We start from the raw sequence: 26,671 nt of genomic DNA on the forward strand, positions 1-26,671 counted from the left end.
CGTTATCTTTATTAACTGTCAATTTAGTGGTTCACATGTCGTTTAAATTATGAGTTGATCAGTTTTATCAATTATAAGTCAGAGCACAAAGGGATCTAAAAATTGCATTAAAAACACGGGTCTAGCGTTTAGTTAATTGGGTCATTGAAAGACAGAACCGCTTGAGGCTATTTGTCGTCTGACACGTGCCGTTATCTCAAGCTGGTAAAAGTTTAAATTTCATGCAAGTAAATTTACAGAAAATTCAAATCTTTAGGAGATTAAATTATTTATTATGTGAATTCTCAATACAAATTTGTTTGACAGCTTGCATAGATAAAAATGATATACATTGGGTACACGTATATGCAAGTTTAATATAACGAAGTAACTTCCGATTATCCTTATTCATGTAATGCAATTTCAAAATTTCATTCCAAAATGCACTTTAAGTACACTGGGAAAAAATTCCGCGGAAAATTTGTGGCCGCGATCATAGCGTAAATTTATACCACGCGGACAAAAGTACGTCTACAGTATGTACATTTGATCTGCAAAACAACAACTTCCTATCTTTTGGAAGAGTTATCTGTATTAAAAGGGTATCGTTTTGGCAGCCGCCCGCTCACTTTTCCAATAACAAGATGTTTGCTTTGGAACACTCGATTAAAAATGTCATACATTTAATATTTAAAAATTGGGGACTTTCCTTTATTTTTACATAAACACTTCTTTATAAGGAGACTGATACAGTCTAAATATGGTGACAACTATCACTCCCTCTTAATACTCTATATGCATGATATGCAGTGATATGGTTATTTCATCAATTTTTATTTACCTCTTAACATCAAAATGATACTCTTTTAAACAGCTTTTAAGGTGGCACAGGATAGTTTTTTTTTTATACAATTTACTGTAGCCAAGGGATGTGTGTCTTTGGAACTCTGTAAATAGAATTTCCTCAGTTCCCATTTAGCATAAATCCCTTAAATCATACTTTTTAAACCAATCACCAATTTCTGAAGAAAGTTATAACCTGTAAAATTTTCTACATACTGGTTTTTATGAGATTTTGACCCTTTCATATTTTGCTAATTTTTCATGATTTTTCAGCTTTATAGACCTTCCCCAGCTAATTCCTTGCAAAGGGTTGACCTTTCGTACTGTGTGCATGTTGCACCATCACATGTCCTAAACTTATGGGTGTAAAGTTCACAATGTCCCATCCACCTACTTTTCGTGTTATTTTACCTCCCGTCTGTAACTTGCAATTTCACTGTGGAAAGTCAACACAACAGTCATAGCCGCAGGTTTTGCAATTTACTTCTAATTTCCATGTACCTAACATATGGGGCCTACATATTGCATATTAATTTCAACAAGAGACATCCCTCTAACTAATGATAATCATTAAAAATCATTTCATGAATTTTAGCAACACTCATAATCCTTTAAGTACAGCAATTCTCAAAAATATTGACAGGTACTTTATCAGAAACTGTCCCTTGCTACTTTTAACTTACACTAACATTCTCTGAAAAGTAATTTTGTCTTAGAAAATAAAAAGCTTATGCTATTCTGAGAAAGAGTATACCACATTTTGCCAATTCCATAGAAGATTTAGAAAATTATGGCCATTTAAGTGAACCCACCATTTCCACTTTCAACTATTTAACACAGATTCATAGGGTTCTTCATAAGTAAAGCATCTATACCTAATCTTTTAGAGGTCAATTGTTGTTCAACCTCCTTAAATAAGAAACCTTATTCAATTCTATATACACCTACATGATAGTATTATGATAAAAGCATCACATCACTTAGAAATGCCCTTATATGTATACCCTCCCCCTATCTTTTGATTTTCATAAGAAGCATTAGTTTAAACACTTTAACCTAATATTATGAAACTTGAAGAAATTTCCTTGAGTCATTTCTCACACATATTTGAAAACAACCATCACTGATATTAATTGATCTTTTTTTTTGGTAAATGGATGATCTGTAGCATTTTTATTCACAAAAAGACATGCCACCCTTAATGTGATTTCTTGTTTTCATAGAAAGTAAGCTTATATTTATCATATTTTGTGTATATTTCATTTATTCTGGTTTCTAGTCTCCTTTTAACTTTGCTGGTAAGACCTACAAGTGTGATACCTGCTTTTAATTAAAATGAAATTCAAACACAACCAGGTAGCTGGGGACGCATGATTAATCCACGAAAAATGTTCAAATTCTACATGTTTTCTACATTTATGATGCATATTTACAATAATAGGGTAAAAATATGTTGATTCTTTTTCATTTTCAGAGCAATTATCATAACAGATGTTATTTCAAGGTCAAATGAACATTAACGATATGTAATGTTAAATGAGACAATTGGAAAGAGTGGGTGGATTTTTCAATTCTGTAAATACATCGAAAATATCACTTTTGGTCAGTCTTGGACAGGAAGTATCTTCAAGTCGACTTCAACTCATTACAGTGACTTCTTATCATTCACATTTTGCTTTATCAATGGATATTTATAAATACCTCAGACTTCATTGTTCATTCAAGAGTATGAACATTTTTTAAGATTTCTCCCGTGAAAAGCCACTCAAAGCTTATCAGGTTTTATACATGGCTAAAAAATCTTACGTTTGAGGATTTTGTATAGCAACAGACCTGGATGATTATGTTGAGAAACTGTGCAAGCTATTCAGACTGACTTTCAAATGGAGAAAATATGTCAAAATTCTGCATGATAAATTTCCGCAAGATATTTTTCAAGGGAAAAATGATAATGACTGTGTAAATGAAAGTATCTTGAAAAATTTCCCTTTGACATCTATTTCAATTGCAGTTCTTTCGCAGGTATGTCTATTTTTATTAAAAGTCGTCCTAACATGCTGCATAAATATTTTTAAACAAACTATAGTATTGTGACAGGATGGGAGAAATAATGACGGAACAGTCAAGGATTTGAACCTGGGCCCCCTAAATCTCCAGTCCGGTGCTCTACCAACTGAGTTATTTGGCACCGATATTTGATCCGGTCTGACAATCAAAGTATACATAATTTATAAAAAGAAAGTTCATGTACTTCTATTACCTACACAGATATTAAGAGGTCTGTGACTTAGCCATATTTAAAAACATCTTAGCACACTGGGGTAATTCTCTAGATTTCTCGTGCAATATCAGCAAGCCTATTTCCTAAATGTAAGATGCAGCATCCACACTTTAAATTATCGTATAACGTATTCAATGTATCCTACTTTTTGTTAGACAGGTCCACCACAATTTCTTCATTAAGGTATTCAAAATAGCTTGATAAAGCTATATATAAGCATTTTTTTCATTTATTTTAAGTAATAAACGAAAAATCCCAATTAACTAACTACTCATATTTGCATCATTGACCATTAAAAAAGTAACCCTTATTAGAGAGTTTTAACATTGCAGCTTTTGAACAATTTTAGGTTTAAAATATATTCCATTGTTTTGGTAACTGTCCATGAATTACAGTCAACTCTTAACTAAACTGACTCATACCCAAACAGACTTGTAATCAAATTGTCGAGTAAAAAATGACATTAATTATAATGCTATGTCTGCCTTCAAAGAGTGTGAAGAATTTTTAAATTTGTGAATCTAATTAATCAGTATTTTAAAGAAAAGATTGTATTTAAACAGAATTTTCTATCAAATGTTGATATAAGAACCTCAATCTTAGGCTAACTTAAAGGTAGTGCTGAAACGAATGTATGAATATTCGCGAATGAATAGCAAATTTCTAATATTCGAATGTATATTTAGCATTCGAATATTCGATCACATGTCTAACACCCATATTAAGCATTGTAAACTAAGCAGCATCATGTTATTTCGTTACAATGGAAAGGAGAAGCTGGACAATTTTACTTTGAACGAAAGAAAAGACAAGCCATCTATGAATGCCATGCTTGGTAGAATCTATTACTTAACCCAGTAATATAGACTCTTCTGCCATGCTTGTTTACCTTGAAAGTAAAAGCATGGTTGACATCGAACGGAGACAAACATTCTGGATTTATCAATTCATAATAGACCCTGAAGAAATAATTTGCTTAAATGTTTGATCGAGTGCGAGCTACGGAGAGTTAATATCGAAAGGTACATCGAAAGTTTTTTTTAAAAAGATACCTTGATATAATTTGTTTTTTCTCTCTCAAATAAACAGAACATTTCTAGAACTATGAGCGCTATCAGTTTTCTTTTTAATACTATATCAAACATGGCGGAAATATTTGGAATGACTTACGAAGCTACGTATCGGTCTCACACAGGAGTTTGGACTGTAGTATATTATTAAAGAAGTAATCAAACTTGTGATTCTATTTAAAGGACATTTTTAAAAAATTATCAGTATATTATTTGCTTAAAAGATAAATGTACACCCAATTCAATGAATACTCATGCGTTAAGTGTCAACTTCGAACTGACGTGTTTAAGCAGTCTACACATACACCCACTTAGTAATACAAACTTAATACCTTGTCTTTGACATCTACAAATATTTGAATATGAATTGAATAGCACTCACGAATATTCGAATACTGATTTATGGTATTCGTTTCAGCACTACTTAAAGGACATGACATTATATTATAAAAAATTCTACATTTATTTCTAAATTTAGTATTGCAATTATATAAAAACCTAACCTTAACAGATTATATATTTTACATTTACAACCCAATTAAACATGTTTACCACCAAACCAATCGATACTTAGTTTGTTTGGGTATGAGTCGCTTTGGGTACAACTTCACTTGACTCCCTGTCCTCCACTTTTTGTACATTGAGGTGTGGATAAGAATTCTTCTGATGTGCTGAATTACTATGCCAATCAGTTGTCTTGTTTACCATAACTGACTTCCTTTATATTTCATTCAAGAAGTAACGTGTGGTCATGAATCAATTACCCCAAAAGGAGATACAATTTCATTTACAGAACAGTTCAAAGTTGAAAACTATCACTGCACCAAAGTGCGAATTTTTATACATGCTTAAAATATAAACATTTTAAGAAAAATGTATGACAAAATTGATAAATCAAGATACTCTGAATAGCTTAATAAGTTATATAGTTTGTTTTTTGTCCAAGCTATACATGTATAGTTAATCAAGAGATTGTGCTGGACCTGTTAAACAGCTGTTTTGTCATAGGAGTTTGAACTTGGCAGTTCTATCTATCACAGTATACAAACACATAAACGGTAACGTGTTAAATAAACTCAATCGTCGAGCGAAGTAAATTTTCATTCCGTCAATGGTATAACTACAAACTGTCAAAGATTACTTTGTTCGACAATAATTCGGGCATAAATACTTACGATGCTCAATGCACTGATCAAATAATCGGTCAAATAATCGACTACACACACTTCAGATCAATGCTTATATTTCCTGTGCTGTTAAATATCTAATGATATATGTATCTTGATCAATGTCTTCAAATTTCAACGATGTCCCACAATATCTTGTATTTGCGCAGTTTCTTCTCAGACGACGCCAAGTGTATTCGAATATGACATCAACTTTATTAGATAACTCTTACGAAAAATTTAATCCATCAAATTAAACCACTCGATACTATTTCGGTTTGTGTGTTCCGTGATTTTTTTCTTTTTGATGTATTTTCAGATGTAATCTGCCTAGACACTGACAAATCAATTAAAAAAACTATTATTAATTTATACATATCATTATGAGCATATTTTCTTCTGTATATTACTTGTCAAAATATTTTTTTTGAGGTTTCGCTGGTTATACATGTATGAGAGGTTTAAATTGCTAGAATATTTATTGCATTCATGTTGTGGATAGAGGAGCTCATTTCAATTTCATTGATATATGACACTTTAATACTGGTCAGATATGGAATGAAAATGCGATACTGTGGCCAAAATTTTTACTTTCGGTTTAGTGCTTGAAAAGTAGGGTAGGTTCAGAACACGAAATGTAACTCGAAAAGAAGGTGATTGACCCCCCATCAATTGGTGATTATTTGCATGGGTATACATAGTACATTGAGCTACCAATCCTATGGTAGTTTATGGCAGGTGCTCGGGACTGGAGGGTGGTGCTGGACCCGTGAAAATGTGAAGAAAGAACAATTTTTCAGAAGATTTTGAGACCGTCCCCGGCTATTCTATATAGTGCTATATGTAAGTTGTACTTGTTTTATTCTGAAATGTTTAAAAATTCTCAAGATTCGGGACCATGTGGCCCCTGCATGCAAATCAATTTTGGCAAATTTAAAAATCCACTGAAAAATTAAATCACATATATGAGCACTATCTGTCTCAAATTTCCTCGACCAAAAAACTATCCCCTGCCACCTTTACAAGATACAAGTGATATAACTTTTTGATATTGTGACCCCTAAAAAACCCTTATTACGTAACACATGATAAAATCATTACATTGTTTGAGGGTCATTTAATTCTAAAAACACATTGTTCAACGGGTGTTAAAAATTCGTTATTGTTCTTGAGATGTATGGGAAAGAACGTTTTAGGGGCCGATCCCTTATCTCCTTATAGGGACCGTTTTAGGAAAATTTGAATACTGCATATTGTTAAGTACATCATTTTGAGCATCTTTTCTTCTACAATGCATTTCAAAATATTTTTCCTTTCTGAGATATGGGTGGTCAAAATTTTGAACTTTTGGCCCCTAAAAACCCCTAATTACGTAACACATGATAAAATCATTACGTTGCTTGGATACATAACTATAAGATTAACATATTTGCTTCTATAACCTTTCACAAAATATCCCTCAGTAAAGGCATACAGATGAAAGACTTTAGAGCCCTTTGGCCCCGAAATTTTAGGGGTCAACCCCGTTTTGTTGATATTAAATTAAAGGTCATCTAAATTTCAACACATTTTGTTCAATACGTGTTAAGAGATTCGTTACCGTTCTTGAGATATATGGGAAAGAACGTTTTAGGGGCCGATCCCTTAACTCCTTATAGGGGCTATTTAACGAAATTTTGAAAATTGCATATTATTTAGTACATCATTTTGACTATTTTTACTTCTATACTGCATGTCAAAATATTTTTTCTTTCTGAGATATGGGTGGTCAAAATTCTAGACTTTTGGCCCCTAAAAACCACTAATTACGTAACACATGATAAAATCATTACATTGCTTGGATAAATAACTGTAAGATAAACATATTTGCTTCTATAACGTTTCACAAAATATCCCTCAGTAAAGGGCTACAGATGAAAGACTTTAGAGCCCTTTGGTCCCTTAATTTGAGGGGCCAGCCCCTTTTTCTTGATATCAAATGAAAAGTCTTGTAAATATGAACTTTTTTTGCAATACATGTGTTAACAAAATATTTTTCAGAAAAGAGATAAACTAAGAAAACCGTTAAAAATAACGACGTTTTTTTAGTCTCAATTTTCGGGACCAGACGAGCTTAAACGCCTTTTGAGCATGACAAATATGAATGCCAAATAGCACATCTACAATCTCTTGTCTACAATCCCTGAAAGTTTGAACTCAATATCTTTTACCGTTTAGGAGGAGATCCCTGGACAAGCCGACCCTCTGAAAATCGTTAAAACGTCATTTTCTCAAGAACGGAAATGACGTCATCAAAATAAAAAAATGTATATTAAGTTCGGATTAATATCTATTAGATCTGAAAGTTTCACGAAAATCGGCTGAGCCATTTCTGAGAAATCGCCTGCACAAATTTTGTAAGAAAAAAAAAATAATAATAGGGAACTAGAGCAAAGCTCGTTGCAAAGCAACGAGTGGGTCTTCCGTTAATGTCGGAAGTAAAGCTCGAAGTTCCTGTAAGAAGCAGAGCTCTTAAACCAATAACAAGAGTAACTAAAATAAAAAGATGAAAAAAATCGAATTATTCCTGGTACGACCTAACAAAACCCGAATGATTTTAAGTATGATTTAACAAAAACCTTTTTGATTTCAAGAACGACTTAACAAAAAAAAAATCCGAATGTGTTTAAGTACGACTTAACAATTATTTTTGGTACGAGTTAATTTTACTATAAACATTACGCTATTTTTTAAACCAAGGACGCGGAAACTAAATTTCCGGAAAAATCAATTTTTAAACCCCGATATCTCTGTAATGCATTGTCTGATTTTAAAACGGATTTCAGTTTTTAATTAAGCTTAATAAAGGCTGCTTTGTTGCTTAATAATAAATATCAAATTATTGGTCAGAAAACAGTTATCATAAAAAGACTTAGTAGCCCTTGTACCCCCTAATTTGTGGGGCCAGCCCCTTTTTCTTGATATCAAATAAAAGGTCTCGCTAATATAAACGTATTTTGTTCTACAAGTGTTCATGAATTGTTAACCGTTCTCGAGATATCTGTACAAATGTGTTTTAGGGGCCGATCCTTTAACCCCTTACCGGGGCCACTAACAACAAAATCTTTGGTTTAATATTGTTCAGAACATTATTTTGAACAACTTTTGTTCTACATTGCTTTTTAAAATATTCATCCTTTTTCAGATATTAATGATCATAGTTTTGAGTTCTGGCCCCTTGGAACCCCTAATTACGTAATATATGACTTAGGTATGGTACTGTATAGATAAACAGCTGAACAATGAACATTTTTGCTTCTATAATTAATAACAAAATATTGTTCAATAAAGAGTTATTGTAAAAAGACATTAGAGCCCTTTTGGCCCCTAATGTGTGGGGCCAGCCTTTTTTTCTTGATATCAAATAAAAGGTCTCGCTAATATAAACATATTTTGTTCAACAAGTGTTCATGAAATGTTAACCGTTCTTGAGATATCTGTACGAATGTGTTTTAGGGGCCGACCCTCTAACTCCTAAATGGGGTCATAAACAAAAACATTCAAGGTAGCATATTGACAAGAACACCATTTTAAGCAACTTTTGTTCTACATTGCTTTAAAAAATATTTCTCCTTTTTCAGATATTAATGATCAAAGTTTTGAACTTCTGGTCCCTTGAAACCCCTAATTACGTAACATATGACTTAAGTATGATACTGTATTGATAAACAGCTGTACAATGAACATTTTTGCTTATATAATTAATTACAAATTATTGTTCAGTAAAGAGTTATTGTAAGAAGACTTTAGAGCCCCCTTGGCCCCTAATTTGAGGGGTCAGCCCCTTTTTCTTGATACCAAAGGAAAGCCCGTGAAAATTAAAACATCTTTTGCATTACATGTTTTAACAAATTATGTGCACATCAAAAGGTATTACAGAAAACGTGCAAAAATTTCGTGGAAAAATTTGGTGCTAATTTTCAGGTTCAGGCGAGCTTCGAGGCCTTGAGCAATTTTCATAATTGGAAGCATGGGGGTACATCTACATACATTCATCTACAACCCCTGAAAATTTCAAGCTTCTATCTTCAATAATTTCGGAGGAGATGCGTGGACAAAATGACCCTTAAAAATTTACAAAATCGTCTATATCTGAAACCGGAAGTGACGTCATCATGCAAAAATTTAAAAATATGTAGCGACGGTGTTGTTCTATCACTCCACAAAATTTCGTGCAAATCGGTTGGGTAGTTTTTGAGAAATAACGCTCCAAAAAAGTCAGAAAAAGAAAAAAAAGAATAATAAGAACTAGAGCAAAGCTCGTTGCAAAGCAACGAGTGGGTCTTCCGTTAATGTCGGAAGTAAAGCTGGAAGTTCCTGTAAGAAGCAGAGCTCTTGAACCAATAACAAGAGTAACTAAAATAAAAAGATGAAACAATCGAATTATTCCTGGTACGACTTAACATAATCCGAATGATTTTAAGTACGACTTAACAAAAACCTTCCTGATTTTAAGAACGACATAACAAAAAAAAATCTGAATGTGTTCAAGTACGACTTAACAATTTTTTTTGGTACGAGTTAACTTTACTTTGAACATTACACTATTTTTTAAACCAAGGACGCGGAATCAAAATTTCCGGAAAAATCAATTTTTAAACCCCGATATCTCTTTAATGCATTGTCCGATTTTAAAACGGATTTCAGTGTTAGATTCAGCTTGATAAGCTTTATAAAACACATATTCATTTTTGATTTGATCAGAAAATTCATTTTTTCGAAAAATTTGTTTCACTTCCGGTTTCGACCGAAAGTGACGGATTTTTATTTCCAGCCTTATTGCACATGTAAATTGCAAAATTCATAACCACAGAAAATTTCAAGACTCTATCTTAAAGCGTTTTTGAGAAATGTCGCGGACAAAATGACTTTTTTTAAAGTTTAAAAATGACGTAACGTCAAAACGGAAGTGACGTTGTGATGGAAACTTTAACATCTTTGAGGCATTATAATTGCACATAATCCCTGAAAGTTTCTTTTAGATAAGTTAAAAACTTTTTGAGTTATGAAGCCGAAAAGGAGTCAGAAAAAAAAGAAAAAGAAAAAAAATAATAATAAAAAGAAACCGAAGAATAACAAGAGGGTCTTCCGTTGGAAACGGAAGACCCTAATAAAGAAAAAGAAACCGTAGAATAACAAGAGGGTCTTCCGTTGGAAACGGAAGACCCTAAAAAGAAACCGTACGAAAACAATAAGGTCTTCCGTTGGAAAACGGAAGACCTTAATAAGAATAGGGAAAAAGAAACAAAGCAATAACAATAAGGTCTTCCGTTGGAAACGGAAGACCTTAATAATAGGGAAAAAGAAACCTAAGAAAAACAATAAGGTCTTCCGTTGGAAACGGAAGACCTTAATTAATAGTGCTAAATACCAAAATAGAACCCTTTGCCCAGTACTCGTTGTTTTAAAAAATATTAATCATTCATACTTACCAAGAAATTTAATTTCATCAGATTTTAAATTGATATGTTGACAAGTAGTATCTAAAAAAGAATGCCACTGAAAAATTACATTCAGGTGTATAGACATTAATTTTATAAAATTCAATAGTCGTAATGACATACATTAATTTCTACCACAACAGTGTTGCTTTTTGATACGCAACATATTTTGCATGACGGTTTATCATATGTTATAGCAGATTCTTGGTAAAATAAATGTATTCCAATTTTAATTTGAAAATGATCTGCAGCGACATGTAATTTCCATAGCAAGAGAAAGATGGCGTTAATTTAATTTGTGGTGCAGTAAATAATGGTTTAAGACAAATCCCAGATATAACTTAATTTCCGGTTAACGTCCAGCTTTTTTCTTAGACGGTATTAGGAACAAGCCATGTTCATTCCCAAGAGAAATTCATCGACTCGTCTTAGCAACCAAACCAAATAAAAAGTAACATTTTAGGTAAGGCATAATATCAAGTAAATTTGTGGGTGTTTTATTTTCTTAATTCATAGGTGTTGTTGTTGTTTTTTTTTCTTGACTCTTTTTATCCTAGCTTGAATTTACAATGCTGTTTTGTCCTTCTGAGAAAAAATAAACCCAGAATAAAAGCAGCATAGAAGTAGCCAAGACTTGTGTTATAATTTTGATTTAATAAAAAGTGTATATCAATAACGTTGTTTCAAAAGACTTTTACTATGTTTGAATAAATGGCGTGTTGAAATTAAATCTATCATAAACCATGACGCAAGAATTCTGATTCCGATCCTTTGTTGTTTCTAGTAATCACATTGTCATTTCTGACAAGGAATTATAGTGTGAATACAATTATCTTCACATTCGTAATTTGGATTGTTTACCCAGTGGGTGTGGGTTACCACAGAGTTTCGTATACATTAACAGTCACCATCCTCGCCTAACACAGAACTGACAAGTATTCTCAATACATTTTATTCTAATTTCACTCTTCTCCCACTTTTTTGCATTGACACATGTCAAATGAAAATGGTTTGTCTCCAATTCTCTTAGTTTTCTCAGCGTATCTATTATATTGTGCAATTCCATTTTTTTTTAATTTTGCTTGAAGTTGGCATTATTATTATCATAAAAAAGAATACACGTTTTTAGGAATATATAGCTCTGGGCATCTTATTCTGTTAATTAGGAGAACCTTTTGGGATTAGACTAATCAACGAACAAACTATGATATTGAATTTGAATTCCTAGTGGAAAGAAACACTCAGGATAAATTACGAAGCTATCGTGCACCTGAAGAATTGAAAGAGGGAATTAATGAATTTGATGGACTATAATAGTGATCAAGACGACACTTTCAATGATGGACCGACATTACAGGGAAATGAGTTCCTTCACCATCGTTAAATGTATAATAGTAATGGTTTTAACAAATTTTATTCAAGGTAAGATAGTATTTTTTTATCTATATATTTTACAAAGTGATAAATGATATTTAAAATGCAGAGAGTTGGATAATTGTGGCCTTTTTCTTCGGGCGTTTTTAATCTCTTCAAAAAAGGGAGCTTTATTAAAAAGATATAGGGAAATATTTAAATTTTAAAGCTTAAAACTTTGCATGAACACTTCATTAAATATAGTATGGAACAGTTTTCAAAATACATAGGTAAATCAAAACAAAAATGACCCCTCTCTCCGAAAAAAATACATTTACCATTACACTTATCAATGTAATGCTGTAATGCATTTAAGAACAAAACTACGGATAGGTGAATAAGATGAGAGGGTTATTGTTTTATCCCGTATTGTTGTCCCTATGCCAAAATTCTGATGTATAACTATAACTCTTTTTAAAACATATATTGTTTGAGTTTTTTGAGGTTGGTAAATTGAAATTAATATATATATATATATATATATATATATATATATATATATATATATATATATATATATATATATATATATATATATATATATATATATATATAAAAGATTATTTAGTATGTTGATTGGGGGGGGGGGGGTTAAAGAAAGACGTCATTTTTTCTCATTTCATATTTGCACAACCATTGGATTTAGCAAGGTTCTATTGTGATGATTTATCAATATTCTGCCTTTAGGCATATATTAGTAGTGAAGGCGAAACAACGAATTCTTGACTCATAGACTACAATGAACAAATTGCACTACATGTGTATGATGCAGTATATTATGTTGACCTATGAAAATCATAAAAAGAAATTGAAGCAGCAGTTAATCTGTCATTACCCCTTGATGTTAAATTGGGACAACCTTCTTACTTGAAATAGGAAATCGTGCCAAACCGTCACATATCAGAATTATAAATTCCCAACTTAACCCGGATTTCACGTTTTAGAATAGAGAGATTCATGTACATGTCCAACATAATTTATTATGACTCACTATATTTCATTATCTAATTATTTACAAGGGTACAGAATGGTAATCATTAAAATTGCACTAGGATATAAACAAAAACAGAAAATAAAAACAATTGTATACACATAACGCTTTAAAGGGATAAGTTAACCAAAGAAACCCGTTCTTCTCTTATATACTTCGGGATATCGTTATACAGGGCTGCTTCTGATTTCATGACATGGTTGGTATACTGTAAACGTAAAATATTTTGCTGTATTCTATTTAGCGCTTTTGGCGAAATATGGCTTCCGCAAATTCAAGTACATCGCTAAATGCCATGCATATATGTATAAGAATAGACAAATTCAGGAATACACTAATTCAAATCCACGACAACTTGTTCAAAAACTAATTTCCGCCAGATATCATACACGCCAAATATAATACGTTTACAGAATTTGGAAAAGCATGGTTTGCTAACCGATTAAACGTTTACCCATAGTCTGACACGGTTTCTCTCCTTAATCTTTTACAAGCTCAAAATTCGCATCTATATTGGTTTCTCTTTCTGTGCTAAAGATAACTTTAGAATATCATAGGTTGATAACTGTTTTGATGATATTTACTTAGAATTCGTTGTGCGGTACCGCACAACGACATAGCAAATTGAATCGTTTTCTCTGAATGTAAAACTTGATTCCATAGAGCAACTTGCTTAAAATGCCTTTTTATAGTTGCTGGAGAAAACCTCCAGAAAAGTGGCAATTTAAAATGTTCAAAAGTTGAAAAATGAAGCAAGTCAGTGAAATATTTCTCCTTAAACAAATGGATTATATGTACTGATGAAAGTCTAGTGATCAATAAGGGATGATGTTGTTGATTGTTGGTCGATAGACCGATATATACATTCAAAAAAAGATATTGACGAAATTAAAGCGACAAATCGCGATCGTATATTATTTTTTAAAGGAAGATATGCTGATTTATTCATTATTGAAGTATTTATGTATGATTTTTGAAAATCAAACGTGATCTTGAACGAAAAGACAGTGGACAATTGTTTATATTCTCAAATATTGGAATTTGTTTTAAAGGGGCATGGTTATAATTTTGGTCATTTTTTCTGTTTTTATTATTTACAATGCTTTAGGAGTGCATTTTTAATAGTTAAATGGCATTTGAGAGTCAGTCGTAGAGTTATAAGCAAGATACAGAGCTCACAATTCTTTGAAATGTAAACAAGGTTCGTGCCCTGTTTTTGTTAAAATAGGTTCATTATACCTGTAAAAATCCTTTTCATGCTGATTTTGTATCTTCTTATTCAATTTAAGCATACATACAATTCTAAAACGGAAATTTTCACTTTAACTATCAAAATCTAAACAAAAGCTTTGTTTACATAGCAAAGAACTGTAAGCTCTGTAACTTGCTTATAACTCAACGAATGACAGTCAAAGTTTGGTTGCTTATTAAAAATGCTTTACTTAAGCATTGTTTATACAAACATTAAAATCGTAAAAATAATTTTTGACCAAAATCGTGACCATGTCCCTTTAAGGTGTATGCAATAATGCTGTTATTCATTTGATCGAGTTTTAAAACAATTTGCTTCTCTTTCATAAACTACTATAGATTCTTTACTTTTTGCAAGTACTTAGTATCGCAATTCAACCGTTTTGCATCTCATCGAGGGAATATCACGTACAGAACGCAGATTTTTAAAAAAAAATCTCCAATTTTTAAGTTATTTCAAGTAACAACATATGTGGGTGATATTTGAACAATAATGTTTTATGCCTAATCATATCATATCGTTTCGAATGTCAGTATGTCATTCGAGGAAATTCAGACGCAACCCGTCTTTGTCAACGTCCCCGAGAGACAAGGGACACAATCCTTAAACAAGGCTTTCGCCAAGCAAAAGTTCGAAGTTTCATTTAGTTAAAATCTGTCAAAAAAAGTGAGATAATATTTAACGTGTTTGATTAGAAATCTTCTTTAATCCTGTGGTGGGAAAATCCGAAATGGTGGTTTATTTTGTTTATTTAATTGTGATTTTTACGTAACTTATGATGCTGACATGAAAAAATAATGTTTATCGTTCAATTTATAATAACACTTACTTCTTTGAACATTTCTTTATGAGAGTCTGAATAAGACTCCTATAATTTCTTAAAAACCCTCCTTAAATGCATTCTTTGTTTCAGAATATTCGAACGCCACGTGCAAATCTGGAAGTCGCCACTCGATAAAACTACTATCTTTTTTTTTAATTTTTAACTTTATTTTACTTTTTAAAAGAATAACATGACCATTTTTGCCTCATAGGGACTGATGATGAATTAATAACTCATTCCTTTATACGAAATGATAGTATTAATGATGATCAATAGAAATTGTAAGTAGTTTTTCTTAATCTTGAAACTATATGAGAATGAAAATTATAGATATTACTTTGATTGATTTAAAATCTCTGTAGTACAACTTCCAATAGTTTATAAACTTAAAATCACCAATATTTCATGTGTGTATCATTTGGGATTCCTCCTAATAGAGAGGAACCGTTTGGGTATATGAACATTATCGCCTAGAAAAAAAATTCCAAAATTAGAAAAAAGATTTTAGGATTGCTTTTTAACAAGTTGAAAGCATGATGCAGAGCATGGCAGTGTACGAGTAGTCATGGGAATTACAAACTGTCTCAAAAACAGATTAAGCTGATTGGATCTATTTTTTGTTCTCAGATTAAGATTGAGTTTAGTTTCTAAAATATACTGAAACTTAACCAGCTATTTTGCTTAATTCGTACATTGGGTACCCAAGCTTTTTTAACGGGAAGGTGAAATATATACTTTCTAAAAAGAGGGGTCAACTAAATAAATAGGTATAATCAAAATTTAAGATTTCATTAAATATCATTGAAACTATAATGATATTAAGTGAATTTCATTACAGGTTTATTATTGTCTGAATAATAACATTGGAATTCATCAAACAATGCACTATATATATGCACACTCGATGACGCACAAATTCAAATGCACGATTAGTTTGGATACACATTTGTAATCGTTGCTATGTAACATAATTATGCCTTTTTGCAGTGTCTGGATCAATAGACGATTCACAGAAAATGTTTCTGAAGGACTATATTTTAAGGAGATTCCAAACCAATGAAGAGGATATACCGTACGAATATTCAAATGGTATTTTAGATTCTTTCAATTCTCTAATACTGTCAAAGATACAGTGCTGCTATAATAATTTACTAATCATTGCAGTAAACTAAGGAGGCTTTCTGGTAGTTTGCAAAAAAGTAGTACTAAAAGATTTGAAATACGAAAATAAGAGCTAAAAGCTATTGCTTAGGAAAAAATGTTCCACAAATTCAATACTTAAAGTTAAAGGGGATAGTCGTTGGCATAATAACTTAAACGGTCCTCCACACACCTGGAAAAAGTTCTGCATACAAGCCTGAACCTCTAAATTACTTAAAAGTATAGATTTTTAGCATGTGTTCGACTTGAAAATTACCCATCAATTTGGGGGAATATGTTTCCTTTTAATTTTACCGATTTTCATGAAAATAAAAGTCCCTGCAGTATTCGAACTTTGGATCTGCGGGTTGGTAGACCAAAGCAACACCCATTGCACCAAGAGATAAACAACAAAATTTAGCGTTATAAACTGTTTTACAATGCTCTGAAATCGCCATGTTGTGACGTACGTCATAAAAAGTAGAAGTCCGAGTGTGTCAATGATCCTTAAGAAGAGGGCTAGATGATTGTGACCATTGTATGCTCAAATATTCTCCTTCATCAGAGCTTTATATAATACACTAATATGTAGCGAACTATTCAAATTTCAAAGCTGAAATATATAAAAAGTTTATTATTTATGATGGTTTATAATTTAGAGATATCATATATAAAAAAAATAAAGGAAGACATTGTGGTTAATTTTTTACCATCTAGCCTTCCTAATCCACTGAAAAAGAAGAGATCCGTCTTAAAAATGTAGAAAAATATTTCCATTTTACAGCTAAAATATGTGAAATATTTATTATTAAACGACACTGTACACATGGTTAATTTCGCCAAGTGTTATTTTCACCCTTCTTCACTTGCAAAGTTGTTTTTCATTAGAGATGATTTGAGCAAATGAAATATACCTGGTCTTAAATTCGCCACCAAGCTCCGCAATATTGAATTTTTATTCTTTGTTTTTGCTCTGTCTGATTTTTCTACAGAGAACATGTCTTTTCTAGCAGGTCTAAATGTGAAAATTTAAAAAAAATCAGTTATTTTTCATTTTTTTGAAAATTATGATTAACTTATATATCAACCTCTTTATTCATTTAAATTAATTTAGTCTTAATTAAATCATTAATTGATAATGAAATAACAATGATTATCAAAAGATAGTACATGAGAATACCTGGTGATGCTTCTCCTTTAAAAGATAACTTAATTGTAGACAATTGAATGATCGAAATAATTTTCTTTGCAGATATGAAACAAAAAGACCAACCTGCTTTGTTTGTTATAGAAAAAGTCCTTCGACCAAGGGAATACGACGTCACACGACAATTAGATGTGGCAGTCGACAAAAGAGCATTCAACATCCAGGGATCAATACTGAAATAGAATTCGTAAAGAAAGTCTGAAATATTCAAAAACAAAGCGCATAGATTCCAGTCATGAAACGTTTTGATGGCTTTGTATTTATAATTTTTATTTGTTTTTTTTTTTATTCAAGAAAAACGATAAATGAATACTTTTTATCAAATTGAGAATTTTGATAACCTCTATACCGTTTGGCCTTAGACCAGGTTTTATCAGTAGCTTATTTTTATAGATTTCAATATTAGGAGGGAAAATCGACGGGCTTTACGGAAACGGAAACATACTAAATCTGTAACCCAGGCCCGTGTTTGCTTTAATGAAAGCAATAAATGATTATAACAACAATTTTAATTCGATTAGACTCATAACACGGATGTCAAAATTGATATCGACAGCATTATGTTAAGTTAAGAGTTGAATAGTTCAAATTGAATTGACATAACTGTTGCTTAATCTTAAATGGGCTTAATGGAGGAATAACTTTGCTGAAATGGCATTATACTGAATTTCAGACATTAAAACAATGTTTTTGCTCAAGCGGATTCGTGTTTTTCTTCAGTGCATGTTTGTTATTCAATTAGTACAAATAATTCAAATACATTCAGGTAAGCTTTTCTTCGGGAACATGTATTAATTTGTTCAGATATATTTTGATTTGGTTTTCAGTTGTGTTTTAAGGGGTTTTTTTTAGGGGAGAGCTTAAAATAAATGTGTTTTAAGTCGTTAGAATACCTTCTCGTAACATTTTTTATTTCCTAAAAAATTGTATTATTTTCTTTGTAATTCAAATATTGGTATTTTTTTTTTCTTCTAAAAAATTATATTGTTTGCTTGTATTATGCACGCATTTAACTTATATACTTCCTATCCATCATAATATCTCTCATAATCAAGTAATTCTCTGTTGATTTTAGAAAATATTTCAAGGTGTAATGAGCCACCTTAATTTGTTCCTCGCAGTCAATGATTGCTACTGTATACAGGGAAATATTCGTCCCAGTTTTCGCCCCTTTTGCCCTCACTGTCAGCGAGCAAATTTAAGAATGGGCGTCTCAAATTATTTCTTTTAAAAAACAACTATGTCCGGGAAAATTCAAGTTTGGGCAAAACCGTTTGCAAGGAAAGAAGTGCGAAAAGAACACGGGGCAAAATATCCCTGTGTATAGTATTTATTTGCAGTTTAAAGAGCGATATTGACTGTTCTACAAAACTTAAATTGCACATGCACTGATGAAAGAGTTACATAAAAATCGAATATGAGTTAAATGTCATTAACATTACGGTGGTCATCACTGTTGTTGTTTTTTAACTGTATCGGTGCTAATAATTAAAAATACAGATATATGCAGAACAAACTGTCAACCATTAAAAAAATACATTAAGCAAAATACAAAGCAACATGGACCTCTAAAAATAGAAGTGGGATCAGGTACCCAGGAAGATAAGCATCCCCTGCCGACCGGTCACACCCGCCGTGTGTTCGTTGTCAATATCAGCGTGTGTCTTAATGAAACATTGTACTTGCTTTCAAGGTCTGATATCGACCATAGAACTTGCGTAGAGATGATTTTAATCGAGGTTCTTGATATTCTTGTTCCAACATGTTTGTTAGTAGCTTGCCTCGTATAAGGAATTGTCCGTATGTAAAGCGTTCTCCGGCATAACGAATAAGCTGAGAGACATCAATCCCATAAGCAGGTGATGATGATGATGATGATGATGACGATGATGATGATGATGGTGTTAATATTTGGCTCGGTTCAGTTTCATGTTTTGACTGACGCTTTTATTGAACCTCGGTACACTGTTAAGAATTCACACCTGGGCGTTCTATCCAAATTTTGTTATCTTTTCTTGGTTAAAGAGGTCAGCAACTGAAATAATAGTAATGTCAATCATCCGAAAACAACTTGGATACAAAGATGGGAACCTAAAATGTTCATTTATTTTATTTGTGACCCATGTTACATGCAATTATTTTTAAATATAGGGCCCCAAACAGAAATGATAATTTTCCTGAAATTTTTGCTAAAATTTGACACGCATGGAAATTGATAATTTGAAGAAATCAAACACATATTTAAAGTTTGAACTATTATATAGTTATGATTTAAATAAAGTATGAAGTTGAACACATGTAGTGACTATCAAAGTAAAATCTAAGTCTAAGTTTAAAAATTCTTGCTTTACTGGTTGCTTCAAAGCCAGTACATAATGAACACAACAACAGATGTTACAAACTTTTGGAATAATCAAATTAAAACGCAAATTATAAAAATTGTATCAATGTCATCTTTCCAAAATTTTGCATGCATGTACAAAAATACATAAATTTAATGTCTCATTTAAAACTAAAACAATAAGGGGTCACATTTCAAAAATTTGAGATATAGCGTGAAATAAGCTAATTTTAGGCCAAAATTGGAGTTTATTTATCTTAACTTCTATGATATATAAGCTAAATATGCCAAAATATATTGATAGGTTTATCAAAATATTGTTTAAATATTATATTTTAGAACATCATGAATAAATCGTAATACACAAACTATTTGGTCTCGGTTGTGTGTGTCGCGCCCGCTTTTATTTTGAAGCTTAAACACAATTCTGGTTTGAACATATTTTATTGTATATCTACACAATGGGATTGGGCACAAGTTCAATAATTTATTAAGCCCTCTCCCTACAAAACTATTAACAAACATAATACAAAGCATATTAAAAGGGCACATATTTAAAACAGATGCATATATATATCACATTCATTACTAAAGTTGCTAATGGCACTATCAAATAGATATAAATATATAAACACACTTCTAATACGGTAAGTAATTACGATTTCAGATGCATTTCCCTCTTTGACATTAGGTTATAACTTATTATCAAGCTTATTTGTTTGTTTCTATTTATATAATGTACCTTCGTTCTTAATATCTTATAAAACAAAAAGGCTCTCCTAATAGTCCTTTATTAGTTCTAATCAACGAGCATTTCTGCGCACAAGCATTAAGCTTCCCTTGAATGATTAGCGATAAATCAATATAAAAAAATACCAGCTAGCCTAAGAAACGCTTGGATAAATAATAAGTAGGGTGTTTTATTTGCAAAACGAGCGATTTTGAATATCCAGGTTTTAAATGCAACAAGCGACCGAAAATGGTATAGAAATTTTGAACGGCAATCTGAAGACTGTCCCGAGATTCTGCAAAGTCTTCTGTTCAAATATCAGGCCAAGGCGAATCTCTACCACGATTAAAAACTTATTTATCTCCCTTAGTATATTCTTTCTCATGAATTTGTATTATACCGAAAACAAAAATGGTAATATTATATAATCATTGTAAGATTGTGGGGGAAATATGAAGATTTATTCTCCCAGAAAAATCGTAATATTCCCCGGGGTATTTCCCTCACAACCATGCAATTAATTATTTATTATAGCGAGCGATATGTGATGTTAAGAATACAGTTTGTTCTAATTGTTTTTCAATACTAGTAAATCAATATTTTATATAGTGAATGTTTACCAGTTTCTTTCTGTATCAGTTATTTTTATATATAAAAAGGATTTGAAACGATTTTAGTATTAGTAGAAATTACATCGTATGCTTATCCTCGGAATCTTTCATAAGCATGGAATGAATATTCGAAAGGGTAGGATATGATGGAAAATATAACGATGACATGAAAATATAAAGTGTTTTGGCCATGACACGTGACTTTCTAGAACTAATCAGATATCGCATTTTTAAGAATAATCATATTGATGTATAATTAAATATTCTATTTTTGTTGGTCAAATATGACCAAACATTTATCAAAACAGGTACAGAAAAAAAATGTTTTAATAGACATATTACTTAATGCATAATGGTTCACATTAGATTCTATCTATTGCAGAAGACATTCCCCTTGCTTGTCCGAGTGTTACTACGTTATACATTAGAAATAGGTGTTACTGGGTGTTGAATGAAACACTTATTTTTGAGGACTCGCATGCAGTCTGTCGCCAGAATGGAGGGGGGCTAGCAGAAATTCCCGATCGGTCAGTAGAGGATGTAGTTATCAAAAAGTTTGGGTAGGTGCTTCTTTTAAAATAATATTTAGATATCTTAAAATTATACATACCAATACTCATTTCAAAGGATTTCGTTGATGAAAATGTTATAGAAAACATATTAAGTTTTAATTCAATAAAGGTAAGTTCAGATAAATGACTATGTATTCAATAAGTACATGTTACATTGCATAAACAATGTGTGTGTTCCTTTTTGTTTCGTAAAAGTAAGTTCTAATTATGTTAATCCTCCATGTGTGCCGCTCATTGCACAGAAACATTTGCCAACTTCAAACATTTATTCTGGAATTTACTGAAGGATCTTTGAATGCACCTTTCCGTGAATTTACATGATGGACACAGTATGGTGCTAAGACTTCAAAATTTTTGCAAATATTTTTGTATTATTAATTTCTGTCGGATTTGTTTTACTTTATTAAATATCCAATTTGATATACTGAAAATCTAGCCATATTTTAGAGGAAAGTATTAAAAAAAATGTATATATTCATACGCTTCAAATGATAAATGCGAGCATATATGAACAAACTTACCCTACCTGATACTGCTAATTGCAAGAAAATACTAAAAATGTCCAACAGAAAACATATGTCTCTTCAAACAGTTTTTAATAATAAAGCGTTAATAACTTGGAAGAATACTTGTATACTAAACATAATTTCATATTCAGAGATAGCTGGCGACGGATTGGAGTTTATAGGACTAAGAATAATAACACATTGATAAATATGCTGAATAAGACCCAAGTATACACTCATTGGGAGGTCGGGCAGCCAAGTACTTATGTCTATGAGGACAGTGTTGTACTCACGAAGCAAGGTAATGTTCCGGCGTAAATGATCTGTTGTATCTTAAAAACTATTACAGTTATTTTCTCGCTAACTCTACATTAAATGCACCTTCTGATTATCTCGCTAACTCTACATTCAATGCACCTTCTGATAATCTCGCTAACTCTACATTAAATGCACCTTCTGATTATCTCGCTAACTCTACATTCAATGCACCTTCTGATTATCTCGCTAACTCTACATTAAATGCACCTTCTGATTATCTCGCTAACTCTACATTAAATGCACCTTCTGATTATCTCGCTAACTCTACATTAAATGCACCTTCTGATTTTTAAAACAGATACATATTGGCCAGAATAAGAACTGCTCTTCGACATTCAGAAAAATACAATAATGGTCGAACATTTTATCATACTACTTAAAGCTTGAAATTAGCTAATTAAACGTTTCGTGCATTTTACTCATACATATCATGCATGCATCACCCCAAAACCGGGTTTTTCTTTTTACACTGAAAGCAATATACAATAACTTGAATAAGGGTGAACATACATGTATTTCGAAACGATCGAAATTTAATTTGTTCTTTTACCACCGAAGAAGACTTTGGAATGTATATAAATATTTAAATAAATACATGTAATTTAATATATAAGTAAACTCTACTCATTTGTTTTTTAAATATATTTTTACATTATAAAGTTTAAGATGCCAACCCCCATGCTTTTAAGCAGTTGCTTGCAATTAAGGAAATGCCTACACTAAAGATATTAAGATTGTAAGATTGTAAAGGTTTAAAGAAGAAACAATTGATAATCTACAACTTGATTTTAATCCATTGAAGTTGATCTTTTTAGTTGAATGCAACAAATTCCAACAGGCAGTTGTGATAGGCTGCATAAAGCAATCGATAAGATTGATTGTTAATTTTTTGAATGTTATAGCAATTTTCTCTGATACTTTTGATTTATATAAGCAGGTTGGCGACTGATACCGAAAAACTTTGTGGCAAAAGCAGTCTGTTCTAAAAAAGGTATATGTTTTCAAGGATTTTTCTCAACGTTTTTACACTTAAAAGTGTAGAATCATTCTACATGTAGCTTGATGATATTTCTTATTTTATTAGTAAGACCGTTCTTAAAAAGGAATGTCTTCAAGGGTTTTAGTTTTTTTATTTCCATTTTATTAAAAACGTTTTGGGTTTTGTTTTTCTTTTAAAATTATCATTCTACATGTAAATAAAACTTAATGGGTAATATTACGTAATCAATGTGAATATACAAGAAAGACAGTTACTTGAAAATTAAAACTTAATGGCTATCGTTATTATTTGCAGTATGTACGTGCCCCTGTGAAAGAACCAGAGACCAAGTCGTGGTCAACAATTCTGTGTTGCAAGCAAAGATTAAAGCCATGAAACAGGATCTTAGCGTCAAAACAAGAAAACTATCCAGAACGTTACGTAAAAAGACTTCCGCCACCGACGCCCGAATTTCCTCCGTTTTAATCGGATCATCCTCCGGTTTGATATTGTTCACAGCCATTCTGAGTCTGGCGATTCTTTTTGATATGTGTCAGAAAAACTGGCGCTGTGTCAACTGTGCATTACACTAATTTTAGATATGAATATAAGAGCGGTTTGGGTTTGATAGATCTTGTGCTGTTTCAATAGAAATGAATTTCTTTTCATCATTTTATATGAAAATTAAAATTCCTTTCATTTGAGTCATTCTTAGTCTTTATATTTTAAAATTATTCAAAATTTGTAAGCTGAATCAGGGATTTTAAAACACCTTTTAAAGGGGCATACGCATCTTTAGGAACAGTTTTTTGAACCCACACAAAATCTCTTTTTCTGTTTTCTTGCATTCATTTAATAGTTGCACTATATATATCTGGTACATGTATATAATAAAATGCTACACTGTTGATACAAAATAGAGCTGTGGAGTTGAATATCTTTTTATGTAATATTTAATTATTGTTATGTACTCCTGTTAAAATCAATTACAATTCTTTTTAATGTTTTCATTTCAATTTTATATCTTAATAAACTCTCTCTCTCTCTCTCTCTCTCTCTCTCTCTCTCTCTCTGTTTGTGAGTAATTGTAAGTTGTTAATTATGCATAAGTCGTTTTAAAAAAAATGTGAGGAAAACAATTTATTGTTTTTCAAAATAATTAGTTTAAAGCATTTATCAACAACAAATGTTAATTGTTTCTAATTGCATATGTTTTTGGCTAAACAGATTTGAATGGCAATAAGTCTTCATTGATTTTATGGACATAAATCCTTTCTCACAAAAAACATTCATCATTTTTTCCTTTCAACATAAATATTGAATATAAAATTGATAAATGCTTTGCTTTGATGTTTTATGTAGCTTTTTAAATCATTGTCTTTCTCAGACTGTATGGCATACAACTTTAGTCTTCAGTTTTTCTCAGAATTTATAAATCCTAATGGAAGAAGAACAACTGATGTTAATATGAATGTCCTAATTCTGATTATTGTTTGCGATTTACCGTACTTCCTATCTTCAGAATACGATGGTAATGTGTTCATTTATTTGTTATTCATATCATTCAAGTTTGAATTTGTATCTTAACGTGAAATTTATATGAAATAACAGCTTATTGTATTGCAATGTCAGTATACATTTAAGGTCAAGATCTAGTAAATGAAAGGTGCCTTCGTGTTTATGAAATTCAAGATATGAATTCTTTCAATGATGCTTTATAATAATAACTTTGTTTGTTCATAGGATGTACCGGGTCCTAATTTTTGCTAAACACAATGAAAAATCATGATTTAAACAATCATTTTCTATGAAATGGGAAGGATAAAGGTAACAAATCTTGGAGTTTTTGTCCATTTTTTGACTAATAAAATATATCTAGAATGCCTACAGTCTCTCCAAAAATGACGACATAAAACAAACTCTTGACCTCCTCTTTAAAATGGTGTCAAATTGAATATCGGTACCGGGATTACTTTTCATTACCATGATTTAACGTATGCCAAGAAATTCTTTAATTTTCTACATTAATGACGTAAAGTACGGGAAAAAGATTCTTCAAATCAATTATGACATGGTAATGGTTCAAGCACCAAAAAGACACTCTGGAATCATATACTAGATCTTGACCTTAAGCATTGAATCACTAATTATTTTAAGTCTCATAACTGCAGCAATGTGCACATACAAATTCAGTAAACCTCTGGCCTGCATTATGAAAAGAAATATGCAAACATGTTTGCAGTTATGAGACAATATCTTTAAAAACAAATGATTTAATGCTTACATTTTATTACATTTTTAACTTCTTTCCTTACCTGCAATGTAATTTAAACCTTTAAAATCCTATATTATCTTAAGAGTAGGTTCACATTAATAGAAGAGCCACTTTAACAGCCAATAGCGTAAACTTTGATTTAAGCTTGTGACATTGAATTTTACAACGTTCAAGATTTGTGACCCAATAACAAAATTCGTCATTTTTATCTTTAAGCACCCTGTCTGTATTATGTTGCTATAACTACAGCAGCTTTCCAGACATGATACATGCAAAAATATGTAGAATGCAAATATTTCTCAATATAAACCATAGTTTTTTTTTCTTTTAATTATATTTTATAGAATTATGTGTGCCTAATGTGCTTTTGGTCCTAGTATTACAAAACCACATTGCTTCGATATGAATATATAATATAGAATAAAATATATGAGGATAAACACAGGTTTTGGAACGTTCTATGGTTTCATACTAACATATATGAGTTACAATTGTCATTGAGCATAATGCTTCGATCGATCAAGGTATAAATTAAATATTCGTTTTAATAATGTACATATAACACAATCACCTTAATCTGTGATAATTTGTTGTAATATTCTGCACAGTAGAAAAATTTGAAAGTTGTTTCATAAGAATTGCCATCATCCGAAATAAGAATACATGTATGCGCATTGTGATACTTTATTCAGGT

The 26,671-nt window shown here is 31.4% G+C and overlaps 1 protein-coding gene and 2 long non-coding RNA genes across 4 annotated transcripts in view; 2 read left to right on the forward strand and 1 right to left on the reverse strand.

The window, feature by feature from the left end:
* LOC105322316 (uncharacterized) overlaps positions 1–17,820 on the reverse strand; it is an 86,265-nt gene extending 68,445 nt beyond the window's left edge. The window contains exon 1 of one of the 2 annotated variants that reach the window (XM_066072988.1): positions 17,712–17,820. In XM_066072988.1, coding sequence (XP_065929060.1) covers positions 17,712–17,805 — 94 coding nt within the window. In that variant the 5' untranslated portion in view covers positions 17,806–17,820. The remainder of the gene's footprint in view (positions 1–17,711) is intronic. The other variant, XM_066072989.1, reaches the window with a different exon arrangement.
* LOC105322318 (uncharacterized) lies at positions 11,945–18,343 on the forward strand. The gene is made up of 3 exons (XR_010709968.1): positions 11,945–12,241; positions 16,286–16,387; positions 17,691–18,343. It is a non-coding gene; the product is annotated as an uncharacterized lncRNA (long non-coding RNA).
* A 3,369-nt stretch (positions 18,344–21,712) lies between these two features.
* Positions 21,713–24,575, forward strand: LOC136272078 (uncharacterized). The gene is made up of 4 exons (XR_010709969.1): positions 21,713–21,887; positions 22,558–22,706; positions 23,661–23,714; positions 24,018–24,575. It is a non-coding gene; the product is annotated as an uncharacterized lncRNA (long non-coding RNA).
* Positions 24,576–26,671: the final 2,096 nt, after the last annotated feature.

The sequence above is a fragment of the Magallana gigas genome, chromosome 10 (assembly GCF_963853765.1).
Source record: "Magallana gigas chromosome 10, xbMagGiga1.1, whole genome shotgun sequence".
Classification (NCBI taxonomy): Eukaryota; Metazoa; Mollusca; class Bivalvia; order Ostreida; family Ostreidae; genus Magallana; species Magallana gigas.